The sequence below is a fragment of the Drosophila montana genome, unplaced genomic scaffold, assembly GCF_035044405.1.
Source record: "Drosophila montana isolate Dmon_TW-CO22-7 unplaced genomic scaffold, ASM3504440v1 contig_3200_1, whole genome shotgun sequence".
Lineage (NCBI taxonomy): Eukaryota > Metazoa > Arthropoda > Insecta > Diptera > Drosophilidae > Drosophila > Drosophila montana.
This window is the reverse complement of record NW_026998080.1, coordinates 1,237,114-1,260,203: the sequence shown is the minus strand read 5'-3', so window position 1 is coordinate 1,260,203 and position 23,090 is coordinate 1,237,114. Positions and strand designations below refer to the sequence as shown.

At 40.6% G+C, this 23,090-nt stretch overlaps 5 protein-coding genes across 6 annotated transcripts; 2 read left to right on the top strand and 3 right to left on the bottom strand.

Moving 5' to 3' along the window:
- Window positions 1-294: 294 nt before the first annotated feature.
- Window positions 295-2,380, bottom strand: RagC-D (Ras-related GTP binding C/D). Its single transcript, XM_064686359.1, has 5 exons — window positions 2,201-2,380; window positions 1,469-1,939; window positions 1,189-1,407; window positions 985-1,127; window positions 295-924 (listed from the first exon to the last, which is right to left on the bottom strand). The coding sequence occupies exons 1-5, from the start codon at window positions 2,201-2,203 to the stop codon at window positions 591-593; spliced, it is 1,170 nt and encodes a 389-aa protein (XP_064542429.1). The 5' UTR covers window positions 2,204-2,380; the 3' UTR covers window positions 295-590.
- Window positions 2,381-2,583: 203 nt separating this feature from the next.
- On the top strand, window positions 2,584-3,276 carry mRpS17 (mitochondrial ribosomal protein S17). The gene is made up of 2 exons (XM_064686363.1): window positions 2,584-2,743; window positions 2,804-3,276. Exons 1-2 carry the CDS (start codon window positions 2,636-2,638, stop codon window positions 3,161-3,163), a joined length of 468 nt encoding a protein of 155 aa, XP_064542433.1. The 5' UTR covers window positions 2,584-2,635; the 3' UTR covers window positions 3,164-3,276.
- LOC135431307 (uncharacterized) lies at window positions 3,225-18,269 on the bottom strand. 2 transcript variants are annotated; one of them, XM_064686357.1, is made up of 9 exons: window positions 18,090-18,269; window positions 12,499-12,620; window positions 7,563-9,045; window positions 6,847-7,486; window positions 5,762-6,027; window positions 4,518-5,700; window positions 3,914-4,452; window positions 3,628-3,847; window positions 3,225-3,558 (listed from the first exon to the last, which is right to left on the bottom strand). In XM_064686357.1, exons 2-9 carry the CDS (start codon window positions 12,527-12,529, stop codon window positions 3,478-3,480), a joined length of 4,443 nt encoding a protein of 1,480 aa, XP_064542427.1. In that variant the 5' UTR covers window positions 12,530-12,620; window positions 18,090-18,269; the 3' UTR covers window positions 3,225-3,477. The 2 variants fall into 2 exon arrangements, with proteins under 2 accessions (XP_064542427.1, XP_064542428.1); XM_064686358.1 differs by lacking the exons at window positions 12,499-12,620; window positions 18,090-18,269 and adding an exon at window positions 10,387-10,426.
- Window positions 18,270-19,230: 961 nt separating this feature from the next.
- On the bottom strand, window positions 19,231-21,356 carry spag (spaghetti). The gene is made up of 6 exons (XM_064687222.1): window positions 21,116-21,356; window positions 20,753-21,054; window positions 20,489-20,697; window positions 19,839-20,434; window positions 19,501-19,783; window positions 19,231-19,441 (listed from the first exon to the last, which is right to left on the bottom strand). Exons 1-6 carry the CDS (start codon window positions 21,272-21,274, stop codon window positions 19,350-19,352), a joined length of 1,641 nt encoding a protein of 546 aa, XP_064543292.1. The 5' UTR covers window positions 21,275-21,356; the 3' UTR covers window positions 19,231-19,349.
- Window positions 21,357-21,448: 92 nt separating this feature from the next.
- On the top strand, window positions 21,449-22,478 carry DnaJ-60 (DnaJ-like-60). Its single transcript, XM_064687223.1, has 4 exons — window positions 21,449-21,610; window positions 21,683-21,803; window positions 21,875-22,179; window positions 22,234-22,478. The coding sequence occupies exons 1-4, from the start codon at window positions 21,558-21,560 to the stop codon at window positions 22,400-22,402; spliced, it is 648 nt and encodes a 215-aa protein (XP_064543293.1). The 5' UTR covers window positions 21,449-21,557; the 3' UTR covers window positions 22,403-22,478.
- The last annotated feature ends 612 nt before the right edge of the window (window positions 22,479-23,090 follow it).

Genomic DNA, 23,090 nt, shown 5'->3' with positions numbered 1-23,090 from the left:
ATGTATCGATATGGCTCTTGAGATGTATTTCATGTATACCAATAATTTTGTATTTTTTGCCATCTTTTCGTAACTTATAATTAATATGGTATATTACAACTATTTTACGATGGCATTATTTGCATTGCCGATATATTTGCAACACTTGCTGCCAAGTGTTTGAAGGTGGCAAAAACTATCGATTAAATATGATCGGTGCTAATATTGAAATGCATTTTTTTAAATTTGATACCGCGCGAGTCAATAATTTGTATAGCTAGTATATCTTAGTTTGTGCTGAAATGAAATTCTCAGTTTCAATTTAAATTTTATTTAAAAATATACATATTATTAGTTGTAATTATTTAAAACGCTGGGCATTTTGTTTCTGGCGTTGTAAAGAGCAGCAAAGCGGCTACACATATGAATTAACAATATAGAACAAAGATAGATATATAAATGAAAATAAACATAAAAATGGATAAAAAAATAATTATTAAAGACAAATTAGTGATTTTATCAGTATTGTTGTCTGTGTGTTCACGTGTAATTATAAGGGGGAAATAAACCAATAGTTAAACACACAGAACTTAAGGTCACCGTAATTATGTTCATGTAATTTTTGGCGCTCTGGACACAACAGCTGTATCATTCTCATGGTTCGTACGGCCAATTGTTATGCCCTGATCATCAGCCAACTCATCATCGTCCTGATCGGCGTTTTCAAGCTGTTTCTGACGCTTGAGGCGCAGCTCAAATACCTCGCTAATGGCATCGCGAAAGCAAATAAAGTTGTAATCTATGACGCCCTGCCGATTGAAATTTTCCTCACGCAGTATGCAGACCAGGGCTAAAAACTTGTTCACCTCACGCATATAGAGTATCGTATTGTTATTTAGTTTAATGAGACTAGAACTGCCACTGTCAAAGGCAGTTTCTTCAGAGCTGCGAGCAAGAGAGAGAATATTTAGAAAGTGTGCTTATTTTGGCTGTACTATTATTTACCTATAAATGCTGGATAGATCAATGACCATATCAATCATGTCACAGCATAGTTCGTAGGCTTGCATATCAACTGGTGATGAGTCCGTCGCTATATAGATTTTGGAGACAACATCAAAGAGAAATGCCTTCTCTATGCCAGAGTTCTGTAGAGTATTGCAGTCATTAATGCGATTATTTTGGTGACGGTATAAAGTTTCCACTTACTGGTATGAAAATGTTTAATAAATTCTCCAGCGTAGGCAGCTGTGGTATCAGCTTCTGTACAACCTTCGAGAATGCCTCGAATATTGAATGATCGTATATCGAAGTTAAATGAAAACTTAGATGGATTTGATCGAGGCCCGCCTCGCTGAGGTCATCCGATGAGCGTTGGTGTATATCACGTTGTGATTCCATTTTGGAATCATCACTGATGCCATCAACCTATGGGAAAGCCAACAGCTGCATGAAAACGACAATTGATAACAGGGCGCTATCTAGTTACCTTATGTATGAACACCTCGAATTTGATGCGTGGATTCACTTTGTACGCTTTTATGACAGTGTTCTTGAACTTGGTCAGCGCTTCGATGTAGTCATCCTTTGCATCAATCACAAATACAAGAGCACCACAGCCGCCGAATATCATATCCGAATCGAAGGTGGGCTCTATAAAATCAATTTGACCCGGAAAATCCCAAATTTGAAACTGTACAAAGCTGGAATTATTGATGTCATCTTTAACAATTTTGCTTGTCGACTCGAGGAAGAGCGTCTCATTGGGTGACATCTTGTGGAAGACGACCTTCTGTATGGAGCTCTTGCCCGAGCGACGCAGACCCATTAGCAATATCCGAGGTTTTGTCTCGCTGTTGCTGGTTGCATTCGGTTCCAGGTCCAGGCCATCCTGATCATAGGCGCAATAACCAAAATCCTTTGGGAATGGGTCCTCCGGGTAGTCTTCATGTTCGTAGCTCTATAAAATGCCATGCAAGAGAATATTGCTTAAATATTTTGCCCACTATATAAAGAATTTAAGATAACCGAGTAGAGCTGAGAGCGATAATATTGTTGTGCGCAGTGCTTAGTTTGACTCTTTCTGTCCAAATTTATCTTGCAAAAGTTTAAGCATCAAGTTTTCCGCATCATATAAAATTTACAGCTTGGTATCAATTTCGGAAAAATCACATCATTGTGCCGCCCAGCTCCAATTTCTAGGGCTTCTTTGTTTATTTACCATGGTGACGTAAGCGTGAGTTGCTCGTGCACAGCTGATGTATTTAACATGCAGTTAGCTCAGCGCTCGCTTTCTTAATATTATAAAATTAAATATAAACAATTGAGTTTATTTAAAAATAATAGCACACAACACAAAAACTGTTTCTTATCGGTGACAAGGTGTGTACACAACAGCTGCAAAACAGCTGACCCACAGATTTGTCAAGTGTGTGCACACCTGCTGCGCAATTAGTTGAAACTAAAATACTGAATTGGAATATTTTAGGGTGTTTATTATTGTTATTTTGTATGCAATGAAATAGATTGTGATCCACATGTATTGTGGTATTTTTATGTTATTTGCAGTTAGTATTTTTTGGTCACACCTATTAAATAACTACATAATTTTTGTATGAACGTGAATTTCTGTTGTTTTGATAAATAATCTAATAAAATGGCAGCGCGTGGCTTATTACTTATGGGTCAATGCATGCCCTGTATCAAACATAATGCCTCCAAAATACGCATACGTCGCATGGAGCTGGACAAAAACTTAAATATGGTTTGCACTGTTTTCTTATAGTGTGATGGAATTTAGATTCATAGTTCGTATTGTTTACAGTACTTTAAAAAGGATACGTTTTACTTTGCCCACGATCCCCAAAAGTTGTGCAAAACCGGCGATGTGGTATTGATACGTGAACTGCCCGAGCGCATGACACGTCTCATAACGCACAATGTGGAAAAAGTGGTCTATCCGCTTGGTGACATAACCGATCCCATTACCGGCAAAAAGGTTGTGGTTGGCAAATACCGCGAGGACATTGAGATGGCCAATCAGCTGTTTGGCAAATCAGAAAAGGCATTTGACTATGAGAAGGCGCCGCCACGCGGTCGTCTGGAGGGCACCAAGGACTTTACGCACGGCGAGACGTACATCAAATACCACGAGGATGGCACGGAACAGCCCTTTGCCGTGTAGCCTTAGCTTGTTAAACAATAGTTGCCTTAAGTATGCTCATAAGTAGTTAAACAGTTGCGAGTACATTTTACTAAATATTTTTATTTAAAATGTCGATAAATGTTTTGAATGCATTTGTTTTTGTTTGTTTTTGTATTTTTGTATTTTTTTTGTTCTTGCCATATTTGTTGCCAGCATTCAACTGCAAGCAGTTGCAGCTGAGCGCTGGAATGAAGTGTTGGAAAACGTGCGAAAACATTTCTTTGTGGTGTTTGTTTACATTTCCGTTTCCGTTTCGGTTTCGATTCGATCCGTGCCATAAATTAAATTGTTAACTAATCACAATTTCTTACGATGCTAAAGTTGTACTGGAGTATAGGGTTCGCCACGTGGGCGTTGTCATCGCATAGTTTTTGCTGCAAGTAGAATTGAATTAGACCCTGAAACAACACTCCATATATATTTAGTTTTAATTGATGCCCTACTTGTTCCAGGTCTGGGCTGGCGCGCAGCATAAAGTCGCGCAAAAAGTTGCCACGACTGGGCATGTCCAGTGCTAGGATTAGCTTGTTGTTGCCCAATTGCTTGAGCACCTTGACCCAGCTGCTGGGCGTCGCGTCCTCATCCTCGTTCAATTGTGCGCCCGCATTCGACTTGGACTGATCCTCATCACTGCAAATGGACCACTGCAGCGGCTTGCTGGAACTGTTAAGGCCAACAATTGATCAATTTATATGCGATTTCCAGTTATCCACCGTACCCCAAACCCACCTGAAATGCAGCTCCAAGCTGACGGCCTGCAAATAGCGCGACACGGGCACAGTATAGCTCACATTCAGGGAGCTGCCGGAGCTGGGACAAAACTGCGCCACGTCGATAGTTTGATTGTTTAGCCCGGCCAGCACACAAGTGCTAATGCTCCAGCAATCCAGAGGATGAGGCATTGCTGTTGCAGTTTCCGTTGCCGTGGCCAGCAGCGCGACGGGCGCAGCCTTGGCCGGCAGCTTTACGTGGTCGGCAGCCGTTGGCGGCGCCTCGTTTAGCACCGTGTAGAGGGCATCCTCGCCGACGACGCCATCCGCTTCGCTGGAATATTGCTTGGCCCGGGCGGATGTTGTGTGCGAGCTTTTGCCATGATAGACACGTGCAGCGGCCGTATCGTTGCCGGACACCGGCTGTATGATCAATATGTCGCCATCCGACTCCTGCTCGGCGGACTGCAGCTCATCTTCGACATGCTGGTGCTTGACATTGACATCCAGATTGTCGGCAACAGCTGCAGCTGGCTGCAGCTCCTCAAAGCAGGTGGACTGTGCGTGCACGTGACATTAGAAAACTGTAGGATTAACCACTCGAGAAGCTATCAAAAACCCACCTGACAATTATCGCTGACGGCCTCGTCGCCATTGCACTCCGGCGGCTGGCCAAACAGCGGCGTCTTCAGGCTCTTGTGCCTGATCCAGTCCAGACTGCGCTGATTCGCAGAGCGGCGACCCACCGTGGAATCACGCAGACTTGCTTCCGTATACTCGAACCCGAACACCGCCGTTATGGGATTATCCGCGGTCTCCGACTCGTTGGTATTGCTCAAATTCTGCAGGTCAAGGGCATCGGCGCTGTCCTTGGCCCCGCTGCTGTTGCGCACAGCTGCCGGCGGCGGCACGTCCAGGGCCAGGGCGAGCGTGCTCTGCACTTGGCTCTGCTCGGGGCTGACCTTGTTGGTGGTCAGCGCCAAATTGGCCGTCGGCGGCGATACGGTCTTGTACACATTGTAGATGGCCGCATCGCCCGCGTTCAGCTTGCGTATGGCCTGCCCGGCATCGGCGGCCAGAGTGTCCACCGCGGTGCTGGCAATGGTGCCCACCACCACAATGTGCTCGTCCAGCTTGGTGGGCTGCTTCAGCTGCTGCTGTAGCTGCAACTGCTGCTGCTGCTGCTGCTGCTGCAGCTGGGCATCCACATCTATGGAGTTGTTCTCAAAGTCCTGGGATAGCGGTATGCCCGGCGGCTTCTCGGAGGAGGTTTCCGTGTCGTTGTTGCTGGCCGCCAGGGTTCTGCCCACGGCTGTCGCGCGCACGCTCTGCAGCAGTTTCTGTGCGACAGCCGGACGCAGTGCCTCCTGGCTCACCGGCCATTTCGACTTGTTTTTGCTGACAATCGTCTTGTTGTTGTTGTTGTTGCGTGGCGCCGTTGTCGTGATGCGCGGATGGAGCTTGGGCAGCGGCAAATTCACCTGCGGGTTGTTCATCACCGCCGTCAGCTCCTGCTCCTCTTCATCCGCGTGCCCAGCCTCATCGCCCTCGCCCTGCCGCATGGCTGTGCTGCGGCCCGTGGGTCGTGCTGTGCTGGCGCCATAAATTAAACTTGGCCACGCCCCGTGGGTTTTGTTCTTGAAGAGCGTTTGCAGGCTTTGCTGCAAATTGAAACGATCCTCGTCGCTGAGCCGCGTCGGCCCATCCGGTCGAAAGAGGCGACCGTCGCCGAACACGGGATACCCGTCCATGTGCTGTTGCTGCTTATTGTGCTCCACAAAATACAGCGTGGACACGGCAGCCAGGCTGCAATCAAATTGACGAGTTAAGAATACGTGGGCATAAATGTCTGGGATGTGCTGCTTACCAGGCGGCCATTACAATGATCAGCAGAAAGATGATGATCTGCATCATGCGGCTGGAGCAGATCTCGTAACCATCATTGCTGCGATTGTTCGGCTTGTGGAGGCGCGGCGGTAGAATGCAGCGTGGCTCTAAAAGATCCTTGGCACGCAATTGGTGGCTATTGTGACTATTGTTGGCCCGTTCCAGATTCTCAATGCGCGTCTCCAGCGAGCCGGTGACCTTGCACAGCTCCTTCACGGCCCCAATGTTCTCCATTAGTATACGATCCTAAACATACATATATATGAAAAGGGGCGTGTTGAAATATATTTGTGTTGTCGTGTTAATGAATTTGACAGCTTTATGGAAGTGTACACGTTTGATGCGTAGATTAATCAGGCTGAGCTATTTCGAATGGCATCGAAAAGAAAGTAGGGATACCTTTTTTTTAAGCAAGCACCATTTAAAATTTAACAGTCGAAGCAAAAGAGAGCAAGACGGTTCACCAATTAGTGTGTACACATTTAATTTTTTTTTGGCGGTATTAACTAAATTAAGTCCCTTAGTGTGACCACATATTTGAGGATTGGGGAAATTATTTAAGAACAACTTTCACCGTTAATGTTGGGAAAGTGGCCATAAATAATTGCTGGCGCTTGCTTGCCCATTCAGAATATAAGCCAGATACTCATAAATATCCCTCGTATCTATTTTAAAGGAAATTATTGTGTCTTTGCTAAAAGAATGATCGTAAACGATTACTATTTAGTGTGGCTATTCAAAGCTTAGGAAAATATAAGAGTGATACTTATACAAAAAATGCATCCTAAAAATGAATCTATTTCTAAGGAAATAACAAAGAAATGTAATTTTTCGAGCTCCCATACTCAAAAAATGCGACAATTTACACAAATAAAAAATTCCCTCTTAATAGTTCATTTGAATCAAGGGAAATTTGTATGCCTAACACTGTGAAAATATACTGTTTAGTATATATGCAGAGCATATTTTAGTCAGCTTTTATAAATATCCCTTTAACTAATCCTTGGAGTGAGTGTGATCATGCACGAGCACTGATTATTTAAAAGTTTAGGTATTGATTCTTACCTTATTGACCAGCAAAAAGTTCTCAATAACATTCCCATTGGGCAGTACGACGCTGCCAGCCTCTTGGACCGCATCCGGTATAACCTCTCGCACCTCCTGTGCTATAACGCCCGTGTCAACGATTTCCCTGGTATCGCTCTCACGCCTCAAGCCCGAGTGTACGGCGAATTCCGGCTCGTAGCGATAGCGCACAATGCGTATCTTTTGCATATTGCGCAGCTGGACCGATGTGTCCAGTTCGGCGATTTCCTGTTTGGCGCGACTGTCGCTGGGCTGGACAATGTGGCCGGATACCTTGAGATTGCCGTGCACCACAAGACTCTCGTCCGGCCGATCTGTGTTGATGCCCACACGGCCCGCATGGAAGATGGACTCCTGGGTGATGCCGCGCTGCCAGCATAGATCCACGTCGGACTCAAACTGACCCGGATTCGAGGCGCGCACAATAATGCGCTCGCTGCCATGGCTAGCAACCGGAAAATGTCCGGATGTGGTGTGCACATGCAGACCGACGACCAGCTGAAAGAAACGCTGCTCCGGATTCGGACGTCCCTTCTTGCGCATGTTATTGTTGGTTGTCTCCGAGAAGTGCAGGCGACCCACGGTGATTTTGCTGACAATATGGCTCTGGAGATCGATACTGGCGAAGGAATTCAATCAATGTATCTCCCATTTGAACGGGAACTGGATCGTGCGGGTCGAAGTCTTATACTTACGGTACGGGATAGAATGGCTTCTTTGAGCGATCCGACTGGCTCTGCTCCACGCGTATCGTTTGGTTGGGCGCCTCAAATTTGACACCATAGAAATGCAAATGGAAGGATTTGATTTTCTCCAATCCGGACGGGGTCTTAACAAATTTGGCATCTCCTTGAAGGCGCGCATGGCAAGTAACCTGAAAGTGATTCTTCTTCTGGCACACGTACGCGTCGTCCGAGACGCTGAAATTGAAGCCCTTGTCCGCATCGACACGGTAATAGATGACGGACAGCTCCTGCAGGCTCTGGTCGCACAGCTTGTGCCAGTTCTCCGGCTGGAATGGACTGAACCGTATGCACTGGGTCAATGCCGGATCGCCAGCCTCGCTGCCCGAGCCGCTGCCGCCCGCCGCATTGCTCGTCTGCCCGTCCAGGCTGTTCTCCGCCTGCGAGTTGATGCCGGACAACGCCGGCGAAACGGAGGCGGAGCAATGTGAATGCGCGGGTGTCTTGCTCAGATCGTGATCGCTGCTGCTGCTGTTGCCGTTGGTTGGAGTAGCTGCGGCATTGTCTCGTGTTACCACTGTTATGGAGTGATGGGAGCTGCGCAGCGGGCTCATCTGCAGGCCCGCTTCATGCTTCGCCACGGGCGCAAAGTCCGGGCAATCCAGCTGGGTGGACATCTTGCGCTTCCGCGACAACGAATGCACCGGCGTGGAGGGCGTGGAGCTGCGATTCAGCGACAATTGACTGGTGCCAATTACCTGAACGCGATCGCCCAGGCCCAGCGGCGAGGTCAACATGCAGGTGGACATGCTGGACAGATTCTGATAGCTGCCCCCGCCATACAGACTATGCCCGTTATCGTAGTGCTGATACAGCAGCTGCTCCTGCGGCAGTTCGTGATGTTGTTGCAGCTGCTGCTGCTGCTGCTGCTGATGCTGCTGCGGATGATGCATGGGCAGCAGCTGCTGCTCGCCCAGCTGCTGCTGGCAGAGCAAGCCGTTGGCATTGATGAGCTCATGCTTCACCCGCACATCCTGCCCAGGCGCCACAAAATGATGACCCTGCTGTGGCGGCGGCGGTGGCGAAGTAAACTGCAGGTCCGTCTGCAACATGCCCGGATGTTGCTGCTGCTGCTGCTGTTGCATGGTTACCAGCCCGGGATAGATGAGGTCACGCCCGTTAAGGGCATGCACATCTCCCAGCGGACTGTAGGCGGGCTCGGAGCCCGAGTCGGGCGGACTCTCGGGCAAATGTGCCAGCGGCATGGCCATCGCACTCGCACGACCCGTCAGCTGTGCATCCAGCACATTCATCGGCGGCGTGTGCGGCGATTCCAACTTGGAGATGCCAACAACAGCCGCCGCCGATGTGTGCTCCACGCTGAGCGCCTCATTGTTGCTGTGCTGTGCCGCATCGTCCAGCGCACTGACGCCGGCGGCTTGCATAAACAAATCCAGAGCCTCATTGTCGATGCCATCCATGAAATCGGGGCGAGCTGCAAGTACAAAATAAGGCATTAGTAATATGAGTAAAATGCTGGTATAAGTGTTGGTATAAGTAGGATAATTTATATAAGTAGATGTATAAGTACGGATTTAGGTATGGGAAAAAGTATAAGAATAATTATGAGTATGAGGATGATGCAAATTAAGATTAATTTAGATGGAACTATAAGTATGAGTTTTTAGTATAAGTGTGAGTATAAGTTTGATAATGATTATAAGTTGGATCTAAGCATGTATAAAAATGATAGACGATTGATTCAGATAGGAGAATAAGTAAGAGTTTTTAGACGAGTATAAGACTAATAAAGACAGACATATGAGTACGCTCAATATGAGTGTGAGTATAAATATTATTATGCGTATTATTAGCAGTATAAGTATGAGAATAGTTATGCATATAAGCGTGAGTATAAATGTGAGTGCATGTATGAAGGTGAGTATAAGTAGCAGTATAAGTATTCATATAGTATGGTAATATGAGCATAAGAATATTATTGAGTATACAGAAGTATAGGTATGCTTACAGGTATGGCTATGAGTAAAAATGAGTATTATTTAACGTAAGAAGATAAATATTAGTATAAGTATAAGTATGATACTGGGTATAAAAGGGTGTATATGTATGCCACTAAGTATAGGCATGAGAATGATTATAAGATAGGAGCATACGCATGAGTTTTAGTATAAGTGTGAGTTTGAGTATAAGAATGAGCAGGATAGAGTATACTTAATGAAAGAATGTGTGTGGGGGAGGATAATATGTATAAGTATGTTAATTATGAGTAAATATAAGTGTAAAATTGAATACGTATTTGAGTATAAACAGGAGGACCAGGAAAACCAGGCTGAGAACATAACCTAGTTTATAACAATAATCTGTATGCTTTATTAATACTATTGGGCATTTAATAAATTAGACATAAAAAGGCTCAAATAAATCGATTGTGGCTTTTGGTATTATCGAAACCAAGAATTTGTTATTAAAGTTAGTTTTTGAGCCTCCGCATTTAATGCAATTTTTAAAATGTATATTCATTTAATTAACTTTGTATATTAAGCACATTAATGGCGGCTTCACTGACTCAGAGATTGTCGTTAATTTTGTTGTTAAAAGGGGCGTCAACGTTAAAATGTTTACTACAAATGTGATAAGTGCACATTTCTAACGAACTGAATGGAGGAAGCTATGGAACTGGACTGATAAGAGAGACGGCCCCAAACTGAACACATTTGAAGTGTTTGATCGATAAAAGCGACGCAAATTTTATTGCCAGACGTAAATTATGCACAAATAAAAGACTTAGATACACAAATCAAACACACAAAATTACCATTTAACGTTTTGGGATAGTCCATAATCGAAGTGTGTTTGTTGTATTCAAATTAAATTGTTAGCTTTTAACAATGAGATTTCAAACGCGTTGCCTGCGCCTTTTGGCCAAGCCCAAACGTGATGCACTAATGGCCAAGTTAAGAGTTAAGAGCTGCGGCGACAGCATCCACGGCGAGCAGAAATTGTGAAAAACCATTTGGAAAATACACACAACAATTATCTAACGCACATGTGAGCGCACAAGCGGTTGATGCACTTTTCACAAGCCGCTGAGCAGTGAAAATGCGCTTTTCCAATTGTTACATTTATATATATATATATAAAAATATATATAAAATAATATAAACAACTTTGAAGCGCAGAAACAGAAGCGCGTCGAGTAATTGAAAGCGAAAACGAAACTCAATTAAAAAATAGAAGAAACTCAAAGTCGAGAAGAAAAACAAAAAAAGGAAAAGAAAAACAAAACCAATTGAAATGAAAACGAACTTTGTTGTGGCAAGTGTTTCCTAAATGTTTTTCCATATGCATTCACAATTCAAAACATGAACGCAAAAGCTGTTTTCAATAAATATCTTCTCCCAGGTTTTATATTTATTTTCTATATCTAATTATTATTTATTTGTGAATCCGCGCACAATTCACGTCAAATGCGCTGCGAAATTTTGATGCACTGTGAAATTCAATCAGCGTGCAAATATATGACTGAGTCCTGCCCGAGAATATTGATCAAACAAAGTTTTCGCTCGGCAACAAACAGGCGACATTATTTAGAATATATATATATATATATATATATATACCATATATACCTCTTATAGCATATCCCTAGAGGCAATTGTGGGTCTGTTTGTTTTGGCGCAAGCCAAATTTTGTTAGGCCCATCAATTTATTTTATTTGCCATCTATTTTCGTAGTCACATTTCGATTTTATTATTGACGGAAGGACAATTTGAACGCTTTTTATAACCTTGCCGCGGTCTATAATCATTTAGTTGTTATCATCATATATCTAACTATTCGGTTAGCTAATTTTAAAGTTGTATAAAAAATAAAAGCAGCTAAATTTTAATCCTAATTCATTCTTTAAATTATATTTATACTATTTAAAACTTATCAACATTTGTATTTTATTACTGCTAAATTCTTATTCTAATTCAAGATTTAATTTGTAAGAATAATTTCATAATTAATAAATTCTCACTTTCATTAAATATTTAATTCATAATTCATTTGTTTCCAGCTAAATTCTAATTTAAGATTTAATTCATAAAATAAATATCATAAGATTTAACTCTAATCATAATTATGATTTCTTTCCTAACTAAATTATAATTTCATATTCATATTCATATTCATTTAAAACTAATCATAGTTTTGATTTTCTTTATATTATCTTAAGTTTAGAAATTGAATGGAAAAACAAATTCACAACAACTTGCAAAGAAAAAACAATTTTTGATTTAAATTGATTTAAACTGAAATTAAGCCTTTTATTATTTTCTGTACCATTGAAAATGTGTAAAAGGGTTATAATGTATTTGTGCAAATGTATGTAACCGGCAGAAGGAAGCATCTGCAACTAAACGAAAGTATATATATTCCTGATCAGCAACAATAGCCAACTCGATCTAGACATGTCCGTCTGTCGATCTCAGCACCTATAACAGCTAGAGACTTGAAATTTTGAACGTAAGTCGAGTACGCAGCACGAATTTGTTGCCGATAATCGATAACTTGCCCCTTTTCTAAGCAATCGATAAAAATCGATATCGCAATTCTGATTTTTTGAACAAATCTCTTCGGTTTTAGGAGCTAGACTCACCAAAATTGAAATGTAGCTTATTGAGTAGTTATCTTATAAATAAACCAATTCGAACTAGCTCAAGCTGCAGTTTGCGTTGATAAAAGCGGGTTCAGGGTATCCCCCAGTCGGGAACTCCCGACTAAAGCCTCTTAATTGTTTCTTTTATAGAGCACAAGCTTAGCCAAAACTTAGTAAATCCACTGTCAAATCCTCAATCTCAAGATACTTTACATCTCTCTACAGTTCCATTCTCAGCTCACTTAATGATGTATATTGTATTCGATTAGAAGTTTGCATACTTACAAAAGTCCGGAAATTCGAATTCCATGTTCATATCCAAAGATAATTGTCCAGTAAACGTTTACACTCCAGTGGCATCCTTTCCAGATGTCTGCACAGACTACAGCATGGTTCCGATTCCTGTTCTGGAAATGACAAAAGAGCACGCGGAAAAGCTGAAGTTGTGATTAATGTTATTAAAGAATTATTACCTATCCTATTACCACTTCTTATAATTTTATTAACTATCAACTTTTCGTCTGAAAAACTGCAATTCGATTAGCGTAAAAAAAGTGAAGAAACAAATAGTGTAAAAGTCAAAGTTTTCCAGCGTTTCGTTGTGTTTATTCAAAGCGATTCCGATTTTCCATAGTTCCCGGAATATGACAAAATAAACAACAATTCTCTATGAGAGCTTGTTTCGAGTTCTATTTTAATACTTCTTTTTATTTTTGCGCATTTTTGAAATGCGCTTCTCTCCGATAACACCATGACGTCGCAGATTTTGACAAATCTGCATATACATATATGTGTATATATATATATATATTTAATATATGCACAAGTACTTGACATGATATCTCATTTGCACTCTGGACCATGCAAAAGTTTAGCACAACGCGTAAATACACAAGATAAACAGACGAGCTTATTAATCAGCTTTAGTTCCAGACTTATGTGTAATATATATGGCGAATTTTACTCATATAGAAAATATGCAAATATGTTTGTCCACAATTTAAGAATCTTCAGATTAGAATTAGGATTTCAATAGAAAAATTAGTTGATCATTTTTTGGCGGAAGTAGAAACTTATTTTCGGAACTTTAAGTTTCAAAGCATAGATCTTTTAATGTGCAGATTATGTGAGGTTATGTTTTTGTTTGAGGTTAGGTTTTAGTTTGAGGTTAGGTTTTTGTTTTACAGTTAATTTGTTGTCATTTTTTGTTTGTTATTAATTTCCTGCTAAGCGCTGCTAAGTATGCAATAAAATTGTAATATGCCAAATAAATATGGCACATATATCATTTTTTTAAATGTTGTTGTTGTTGTTGTTGTTGCTTTTAATTGCGTTTTAAGTGCCGACATTGTTGTATTTGTTTTTTTTTTTATCTGTCTGCCTGCTTGTGTCTCTTTATCTCTCATTGCGGAATGTTTGCTTTATTTCGGATTTATAATTTATTAAATGGCGCAATATGATGAAATGCGGAACTTACATATATCCGGCTGAACATTGGGTGCATTTAAAGCGGACGACTCTGATGCACTTTCCTATATCTTCTATTGCCATTTATAAGAAACACGCTCAGGATCGTAAATTAACAAATATAAAAGCATTTATTATAAAGGCAATCTCTAGACGAATATACATATGATGTTTTTACAAAAAATTAACATTCGTTAGACTTGCTTTAGGTTTTGTATGGAATTAAATGTGTTAAACACAATTTAATCAATTTTTTTTTTATGTTTTAAAGAATTTTTAGATTTTTTTGCTCAAATTTATGTTTTAAATACAAAGGTAATTTTCCGCAGATATTTCATTTTATTCGGACAAATTAATACATATGTCTGATTTAAATAAATGCAACTCAAATCACATTTAAATATACATTTTTTTACCTAGAACTATATATAGATGTAATTTCTTTTGTAAGAAAAATAGTAAAAAAAAACCCCTACAAAATGTATACAGAAGACATTCTTCTGACTTTGCTCCAGCTATCGTCTTGCCAGTTGTTGTTGTTTTTATTGTTGTTGCTGTTGTTGTTGTTGTCGCATTCATTGACGTCGTGTTGTCGCAATGATTTTGATTAAATTAACGCTTCGGCTTCGGCGAGCTGAGCTGAGCTGAGCTATGGATATAGATATGGCTATGGATATGGATATGGATACATATTCGCAAAAGTTCCCAAGCAGAACAGCAAATCTAAAGATGCTATTTATATGAAAATAACTCAAGTGATTTGATTTAGTTTGACGCAACAGCTTCCAACAACAATAACAAACAACAACACTCGAAATTGGTAAAAATATTTAAAAAATAGAAAACGAGCGAGAACAAGAATTAAGCATAATGACAAGAGTTTTTGAAGAAGCTGCGAGGTATTTAAGATAAATAAATAAATAAATATAGTAAAAAACAAAAAGACGAAAACCTGTCGCTACTTGTGAAATATATTTGTTGTTGTTGTCATATTGATTTAGCCGGAAGTTGAGCTGTGCTTGTTGTTTTTATTGTTTGCAGGGCCACAGCCGCAAATGTAAACGCTTCTTCATTTTTTGTTGCGGTCAAACTTTGGCGTTTTATTAGCATTTCAATAAAAAAACAAGCAACAACAACAGCAACAACTTTTGCATTGAACTGGCGTGCCGGTCAAAACTGCACGAATTGGCCACAAAAATTGAGCCATAAATCTGAGCACAACAAATTGGAATAACATACAAAAAAAAAGAGTGCTGTAGTCTGAGATAGGCGACTAGGAAATACCCTGCAAACACACACATAAGCACGCACAGACATCTTGAATAAGTTCGTTGCTTATGGTCCGATCTTTATTAAATTTTCAGGGCATACATATGACATCCAAGAAAATGTAACTCAGACCATAACTCAAAATATGCCTTATTTTTAAACTTTGGAATCTTCGTTTGTTGTTGTTTTACACAATGTCGATAACGACTTTTATTGATTACGTGGAAACAAGGAGAGATATCGATGCTTTAAAAGAATATCTAGATTCTTTCACGCATTAGAAGGAATTTTTAAGTCTAGATCTCTGAGATCGACGTGTTTATACATAGATACAGATTGGAAATTTGAAGTCTAGATCTTTGAGATTGACGTGTTTATACATAAAAACAAATTGGCTACATCGATTCGGATACTGATTTTGACCTAGAAAATATATATATTCTATATATTCGGTGGCGCTTCACTCTGCCTGTTACATAGCTTGGCACATAACCTTTATACTCTTATTGCCAATTTTGAATGGATGCAGGGTATACAAAAAGTAGGCATGCAAAAACTCTCATATTTGCCATTGCTGTCGTGCTAATTGCCATGACTGGCATGTGATTTCGACAACATTTCAATTACATGCGGATTAGCTGAAAAAGATAAGAGCTCTATGCTCAACCGGCCAGAACTGGGACCCAACGCATGATTTCAATTTGAACGTATGCAAATAGACTCTAGACAAGCTAGGTTTGAAAAAATATAGCTTTTGCCAGCTATATAGACGTGTGTCTGAAAGATCACACTAATCAATCGAATTAGCGGCTCGGCTCTAAAGATTTGCTCAAATACGTTTGCCACACCAAAAAAAAAACAGATTTGCAAGACCAAAACCAAACCCATCTGCTATAGATTTCAGGGCTGAATATCTGGGTGCATTGGGCAGCAGCAACATATATATATTGTCTTTCTTTATCTATTATGATTCATTTGGCATTTGGGAGCATTACAAATATATCCATATATTTGTATAGGGCACTGACTCGCAATTAGCACAGTTTTGTTAAGTAGATGAAAGCATTGGAAAGTTATTAATTTGCAAGTTGGCTCTGCTTTAAAGTCTGGCCTAATATTTATCGATAAACTCTCGATTCAAAATACTGCCTCTCTACGTAATTGGGTTTCCCCTTAACCTTATAGTACATACTGTACTTAAATTATTAAGAATTATGGCGTTGCCATACTATTCAGATTTTAAATAATGTGTTTTGAGTGCTTATCGCTTGCTTATGCAAGGAAAACAGTTTTTATCAAGTGAAATTAATAGTTAATAAAATCAAGTATACAGTTACACATAAAACAAATGTAAATGCAAATGATATTAACGGTTGGTTTACCTACTAGCTTAGTCATACATTAGATTAGAGCTGCCATATTGTCAACTGTGTTATTCAAAGCCAGTTTATCGCTTCACATAAAAGAAGAAAACTTTTTAAAGCTGAATTAAGCAACGTCTTACCCCACACAAATCAACTAAAAATTAGCAACTGAAACCGAGAGGACAATTAAGCATTGCTTTAACCGCTAAGCCAGTCACAGTCAAGCGTTGCCAGACTTTTTGTTGTTGTTATTGCAGTTGAAGCCCGCTAAAAAAGCTGGCTTTCTCGTAATAGTGTGAGCATTGATCAAACTGTGCTATTAATATAATTAACATAATGAAATTATAAATAATAGGCATTAGTACGTGCACGTATTTTGCAGAAATCCGGTATTATTCCACTTGGCAATTATTTAACGCGCGCTCTTTTTTGTTTTTTATCAAATTCCAATTGGGATAAAAAGAACACAAAACGGATCTATAGAAAACTATGCTAAACAAGGCATGGTTTTTACCCCCAAAGCTGCTTTTATTTATAAGCGTGCATATATCTTTCCTTTTTATTTTACAAATTATTGCTGCTGCGCTGCTGCTGCTGCGACTGCGACTGCGGCTGAGAGTGCGGCAGCGGCTTTGAAACCCAACCAACCGGTTGAATTTTATGTCTTTTGCTGATATTTATTGTTTTTGTTGTTGTCTTTGGAGACGCTGCTGACGTCTCTGCTGCGACGGCGACGGCGGCGGCTGCTGCTGTTGTTGTTGTTTGTCTTTTGGTCTTATTTTGGGTTATGTTTTACTTTTTATTTTTGCGCGCTTGGCACAGGTTGAGACGAGCGATGAAGCGTTAAGCGCGAATAAGAAGAAACCGACAACAACAACAACAACAACAGCAACAACAACAACAACAACAGTTATAAAGAGCACAAGAGGCGCACGCTAAGTAAACTGGCCGCGATCTCGGCTTCGACTTGAACTTGGAGACGGAGACGCTAACTCCGGTTTGTAGGGGTGTAGATAACCACCCCCCCCCCCCTCGCCCCGCCCCCCGGCAACGCAGCATAAATTAGGCAAGTCGTGCGGCAGGTGGGCGGGCACTTTACAGACTTTTAAAGATGTGCCAGACACCGCTTCAAGCTAGCAACAACAATTTGGTTTTGCATTCTTTCAGTTTTGCGTGTTGTTGTTTTTGCTGTTGACTATTTTTAAATGAAAGGTAAGCGTTGTACGTGGCTTTGGATTGGTATTAGTATGCCATAGTCTATCTCTGTCGCACAGCATCTCGTTCTGCGCTTAGATTTTTTTTTGTTTGTGTTTGTGCTGATGCTGCGCGAGTTTCTGTGATTTTTTGTTTTTTTTTTTGTGTTTTCGGTGGGAGTTTCATTGTTTTAGCTGATAATTTGCACATTTTTTAGTTATTCATTGCCGCTAAAGCTTGAATATGTGTACAAATATGTTTACATTACAGACACATACACACACACGCACACGCACATGCACACGCACATGCACACATGTGCAAACGCAGCTTTTGCTTTTGCCCACTTGCACACATATTTTTTATGGCTTTTCTTAATTTGCAACAATTTTCCTGTTTTTCAACAAGTCGCAAAGTTTGCTTTGATATTTTTCTCCATAATACAATGTATTATATTTGTGTATTCCTTTTTGTTGCTTTCTCTCTTTCGCTTACACTTGTTTGCTTTAGCTCGATTTGTATGTGTATTTTTATTTTTATATTATTACTGCATTTAAATTCGCAGCTCACACGCACACTTACACAAATTTCCGTTAGTTTGACGGTATTTTGTATTTAACTGTAATTGTTTACGTTTATTTGATCGCTTTGTGTTTCACGCTTCGTATACGCGATGTATTTTACTAGAAACTATTACGGCGCTCGCTTATTATTTGCGTGTGCTGCTCGTCAGTAACTTTGATTGGATTTATTTTTATTATTTTCTCATTCGGTCAGAGCGCGATATCTAAATCTGTTAGAGTGTGAACAGCAACTGGGCGATCATGCGCTCCGTTCGCTGCCTCTCCAGCTGCTGCTTAATGAAGCTTAGCTTCGGCCGCGGAGTTGCCAGTGCGCTCGTCACATTTTGCGCTCATCTGGCAACTACGTCGAGCCGAACATGCGCGCACACACACAGACACAAACACAACATGCGCGCAGCTTACGAACGATAAGAAGCAAAAAAAGTAATGTAAATTAAATTATAACTAGCATATGCAACAACAATGGCTCTTAAGCTAAACCCGGTACATTTGCTAAGTACATCTGAGCAGCGGTCGGCTCTCACGCTGACACAAATCTGGCTCGGGTCTGCCAGAGAGTTCTCAGAGATCCGTTCGTGGGATTAGCACTCGATGCTCAAATGTTTTTTCGCCTTCAGCTGGTGTTGTAAGGCTGCAGTTAACCCATCAGCGCATAATTTCAACTTTAAATCACTTAATGGAGCTGTTAGTTTACAAGAAAAATACATGTATACACATGCCTACACATATATTTTGGGTAGCAGCTTTCTCTGATTGAATTAATACGTTGATTTATGTAAATTACACTAATTCATATTACTCAATTTGCTATTTAATATTCATTGCTTGGCTGGGTGACGTTCGTGTTCTCGTTCTTACATGTGAATTGTTTTTTTTCTACTTTCAGCAAAAACTTGATATTTATTATTCATTGCATTGGAAATGTTTCGGATTTATGTTATTAGCATTCACGTGAATTGAGCTTTCGAATTAAAGTCCTCTGTGTGTTTGTATGTGTGTGTGCTGCCAAATGCACATGTATAAGTGCACGCACAGCGTTAAGTTTCAATGCTTTGGAAGCGTCGGCGTCTGTGTGAGCTGTACGTGTGACTAAATCCCTCCTTAAATGATAAATAGAATGTAGATATAAACCACTCTACTTTTAATTTTTAGGTTTTAAACATCTATTTGCAATTAACATTTTCAAAAACATTTTTCTTTTTGAGCTAACAATCTGAAGCAAATGAAGTACGTTTATTGTTTATAACAATTTTTAACTTCAGGCTACATTATAGGCCTTGCCAAGTTTATCCAATAGGTCTGGATTATTTTTAGGAAACTTCTTAATGCCATCCATTATGAAAGCAACCACTGCAGAAATGGAATTTGAAATTAATTTATGATTTTAGAAATTAAACACTACCACCTACTTTTTTTCTCCTCCTGCGACATAAGCATGGCTAAGATATTGAATTCATCATTTTTGCTTATTTCCAGTAGCACTGCTGCTGTTGTTGGCTCCTTGTTGGGCACATAGAAATCCTGCAAGGTGCGCAATAGATCCGTAAATGTATCCGAATCAAAGCCAGCGCCAAGTATTTTGCATAGGTTTGGTATTTCAATAGATTTTAAATAATGATATTTCTGATTTGGCGACAGTTCCTTCCATGTTATATAAAACTGGGCTGTGCCGGCTGGCGAAGCTGGTATGCGCTGTTAAAAAAGGATAATTAGTTGTGAAACTATAAACTTATAGTATTTCACTTACCTCCATTGAGCTGACGACGGATTGTGTGACTTGCGGTTCTTGTTCAGTTTTAGTAATTAATGTATTAGTTTTTTTAACTTCAACTATCTTTTCTATAGCTTGGATAGTCTTATCGGAGTCTTCTGCTTTTACTGTTTGCTGTGAGGCAGTTTCAATAGTTTTTTCTACGATATTCTTACTATTAGAGGTATCTTCAGGTTTTTTGTTTTGGGGTGCCGCAATTACGGCATTTTTTTCTAACGAATTGGTACTATTTTCTGTGACTTTTAACTGTGCAGCGGGTTGCTTAGTTTCCTGAATTTTTACATCTAATTTTTCCTTCGCTTTCAAGGAATTTGGCTTAGTGACATTCTTATCTTTTTTTGCCTTTTTCACTTCTTCAAAAGGTCCGCAATTACTGTTGAAAATCTTATCAATTTCCTCATCCGATATGCGCAATGGCTTTTGCTCATCCTGGTTGGGCCGGGGCGACACAATGTCCACAACAGGCACACGACGCATGGGCTGCTTCGAGCGCTTATAAGCAGGCTTATCGAATGGTAAGATATCTACAAAATCGTCACGAGCTTCACTAAAGTTGGGACCGTTTTTGTTAGCTGTAAATTGGGCATAATTAACTTAGCTCAATATACATTTATTAAGTTAAATACCAATCTTGCGCAAACGTTGGTTGATGCGTTCCAAACTCCGTTTGGCCTCAATGTTCTTGGGGTCTATGGCAAGCACAGTGGTGCAATCCTTGAGAGCTTCCATATTATTGCCCATCGATTCATTCGCTTGCATGCGTCGATAATAGGCCTTAACGCATAGCTTGTCCAGCCCAATGGCCGCATCGCAATCCTCAACGCAGCTATCAAAGCTATAAGGAACAGATCAGTTGGGCTTGTTTAATATGCATATGCTACTTCACTTACCGTTCTAGCTTCAGATAACATAAGGCTCTATTGATAAAGTAAATCGGATCTTGAGAATAAACCTCTATGGCCTCAGTGTACGCTTCGATGGCTCTATCATAGTCGGCCTGCTTCACATAGTTGTTGCCACGATCTTTAATATCATTAGCTTTTTTGTGCAGCTGTGCCAATGCGTCCGTCGGAAAGTCCTGTTTCTCGGTCGGCGTACTTGCTGCTGTGCCACCGGGGCTACCTGTGGCACTGTTTGTTATTGGTTTCTTCGTCTCATCTCCCTCTGTCACGTGGCTGCGCACCGGCGCGTTCTAAAAAGGCGCGTAGTTATAAACGTGACGATCTCACCAAACCCCTCTTCTGACTACTCACGGTTGTCTGAACGGTTGGTGCGGGCGCATTTTTCATTGCCTGTTCTTTGCTTTTAATTTCCTTCTCCCATGAGAACAGATCCTGGACCGAGTTCTGATAGTCACGTGCGTTCTGGCGCACTTGGAATTGCAATTCCATTGCCTTTTTTTCGCTGCTCATTTTATTATTTTATGATTGTTGTTATTCTTAAAGAGCGCTATTTTTTGGTTGTCATGACAGCGATTTTTGACTAAAATATCGATTGTGCCGGGCTATCGATAGATGTGCAAAATAAATGAGGCGATACTATCGCCTACAGCTGTATTGACAGCTGTGTCGAGATAGTACGCTTTTCAACACTTTTATTTTATTTTTCGGAAAATACCAAATGGAATAAAATTTATTTAGTTGTTTATTTACATAAACTGCTGCAGCGGAAGGGAAAAGTGGGAGACGATCAAGCATGTTCCGACTACCAGCCTTTATAGCGGCCCAGGGAACAGCCGGCAGACGTAAGTAGGTAACGCTTGACGCTTGTTGCTTTGTTTTGGTTATATAAATTAACGTATAAATTTGTTTAACACGCAGTTTCGCCTACAAAGCGAATTCGAAGACAAAAACGCCGGAGACCCATTACGAAGTACTGAATGTTAAAAGCGATTGCAGCAAACAGGATATACGTAACGCCTATCTGAAACTCTCCAAACAGGTGCAACAAGTGCAAGCGCCTGTCGCTGTTTAGTTACTATCTAGAAATTCTCTTTGCTTATTTTCTTATAGTACCATCCAGATGTAAAGAGCAATGCCGCAAGTGTGGAGAAAACAGCGCGCTTTGTCAAAATAACGGACGCGTATCAGACCCTGGTGAAGACATCGACGCGCAAGGATTACGACGACAGTTTGATGTGGTTTCCAGGCGGGGCACGTGAAACAATTCAGCCCTGGGATGTAAAGCCCAATTACAACCCAAATCCTGGCCCATACTATGGCATCAGGGGCATGAAACGTGTTTCCAACAGGCAGGTGGCTTTGTTTCTAATTTCGTTAGGCATTGTTGGCGCAATCTTCGGCTTTAGCTCGGTCAAGTAAGTGGCACATTGTTGTTTATATAGATAGATATTATATTTAAACCTTACCAGACATTCGTTTGCGCTGAGCCGTCAAGTACAAGATGAAATCTCAGCGGAGGCAAACTCTCACCATGCGGCTGTTGTTGCCGATGCACAAAAATATGGCAATCAGGAGCAAATTCGACGCATGGTCGACCGCCTGGCTAGGGATCCATTGGGCAGGGCAGCAGCCAAGTAACCATTTAGATATTTTTATCATGTTTAGCCTAAATTTTTTGTATATAGTATTCAAATAGATATGTTTTATGTATGGACTTGATGGGCAATTGTTTATTGTGGGGCAGAAGCGCTTCTGAAGCTCGCTTAAATGAATAACCTTTTTAGGCCTAGGAACTAAAAGGCAATTGTGTAATTTAAAGCTATCTTAGTCCTTTTCTTACTTTTTATACCCTTGCGGAGGGTAGAAGGAGACATCAGTTTTAAAGCTATCTTTATGAAACTTTGCAGAAGTCTTTCTTTCTGTTGCACGCATTACATATGTCAAACACAGCTGGATCGGACAACTATATCATATAGCTGCCATAGGAACGATCGGTCGAAAAGTCGGTTCTTGTATGAACAACTTTTTTGTTTATCAAGATATCTTGACCAAACTCGGCATTTGTTAGTTTAACAATGCTCCTCGTATATATGCAAAATCCTATCAATATCGGGCCACTATATCGTATAGCTGCCATAGGAACAATTGGTCGAAAAGTAGGTTCTTGTATGAAAAACTTTTTTGTTTAACAAGATGTCTTAACCAAACTCGGCATTTATTATTTTTACTATGTGTCTCATATATATACACGAAATCCCATCAATATCGGACTACTGTATCATATAGCTGCAATAGGAACGATCGGTCGAAAATAAAGCTGCTCTAT

Excerpts from the sequence above, each read along its gene's own strand:
- RagC-D (XM_064686359.1), bottom strand. Across the intron at positions 1,408-1,468 it reads TCGAGGTGTTCATACATAAG|GTTGATGGCATCAGTGATGA; the intron begins GTAACTAGATAG and ends GCTTTCCCATAG. Across the intron at positions 1,128-1,188 it reads TATTAAACATTTTCATACCA|AACTCTGGCATAGAGAAGGC; the intron begins GTAAGTGGAAAC and ends AATACTCTACAG.
- mRpS17 (XM_064686363.1), top strand. The coding sequence starts at position 2,636 with ATGGCAGCGCGTGGCTTATTACTTATGGGTCAATGCATGCCCTGTATC. Across the intron at positions 2,744-2,803 it reads TGGACAAAAACTTAAATATG|TACTTTAAAAAGGATACGTT; the intron begins GTTTGCACTGTT and ends TATTGTTTACAG.
- LOC135431307 (XM_064686357.1), bottom strand. The coding sequence starts at position 12,529 with ATGAACATGGAATTCGAATTTCCGGACTTTT. Across the intron at positions 9,046-12,498 it reads ATTCGAATTTCCGGACTTTT|CTCGCCCCGATTTCATGGAT; the intron begins GTAAGTATGCAA and ends TTGTACTTGCAG. Across the intron at positions 3,848-3,913 it reads AGCTTGGAGCTGCATTTCAG|TTCCAGCAAGCCGCTGCAGT; the intron begins GTGGGTTTGGGG and ends TGGCCTTAACAG.
- spag (XM_064687222.1), bottom strand. The coding sequence starts at position 21,274 with ATGAGCAGCGAAAAAAAGGCAATGGAATTGCAATTCCAAGTGCGCCAG. Across the intron at positions 20,698-20,752 it reads TGTTATCTGAAGCTAGAACG|CTTTGATAGCTGCGTTGAGG; the intron begins GTAAGTGAAGTA and ends TGTTCCTTATAG. Across the intron at positions 19,442-19,500 it reads GTCGCAGGAGGAGAAAAAAA|TGGTTGCTTTCATAATGGAT; the intron begins GTAGGTGGTAGT and ends CCATTTCTGCAG.
- DnaJ-60 (XM_064687223.1), top strand. The coding sequence starts at position 21,558 with ATGTTCCGACTACCAGCCTTTATAGCGGCCCAGGGAACAGCCGGCAGA. Across the intron at positions 21,804-21,874 it reads ATCTGAAACTCTCCAAACAG|TACCATCCAGATGTAAAGAG; the intron begins GTGCAACAAGTG and ends ATTTTCTTATAG. Across the intron at positions 22,180-22,233 it reads TTCGGCTTTAGCTCGGTCAA|ACATTCGTTTGCGCTGAGCC; the intron begins GTAAGTGGCACA and ends AAACCTTACCAG.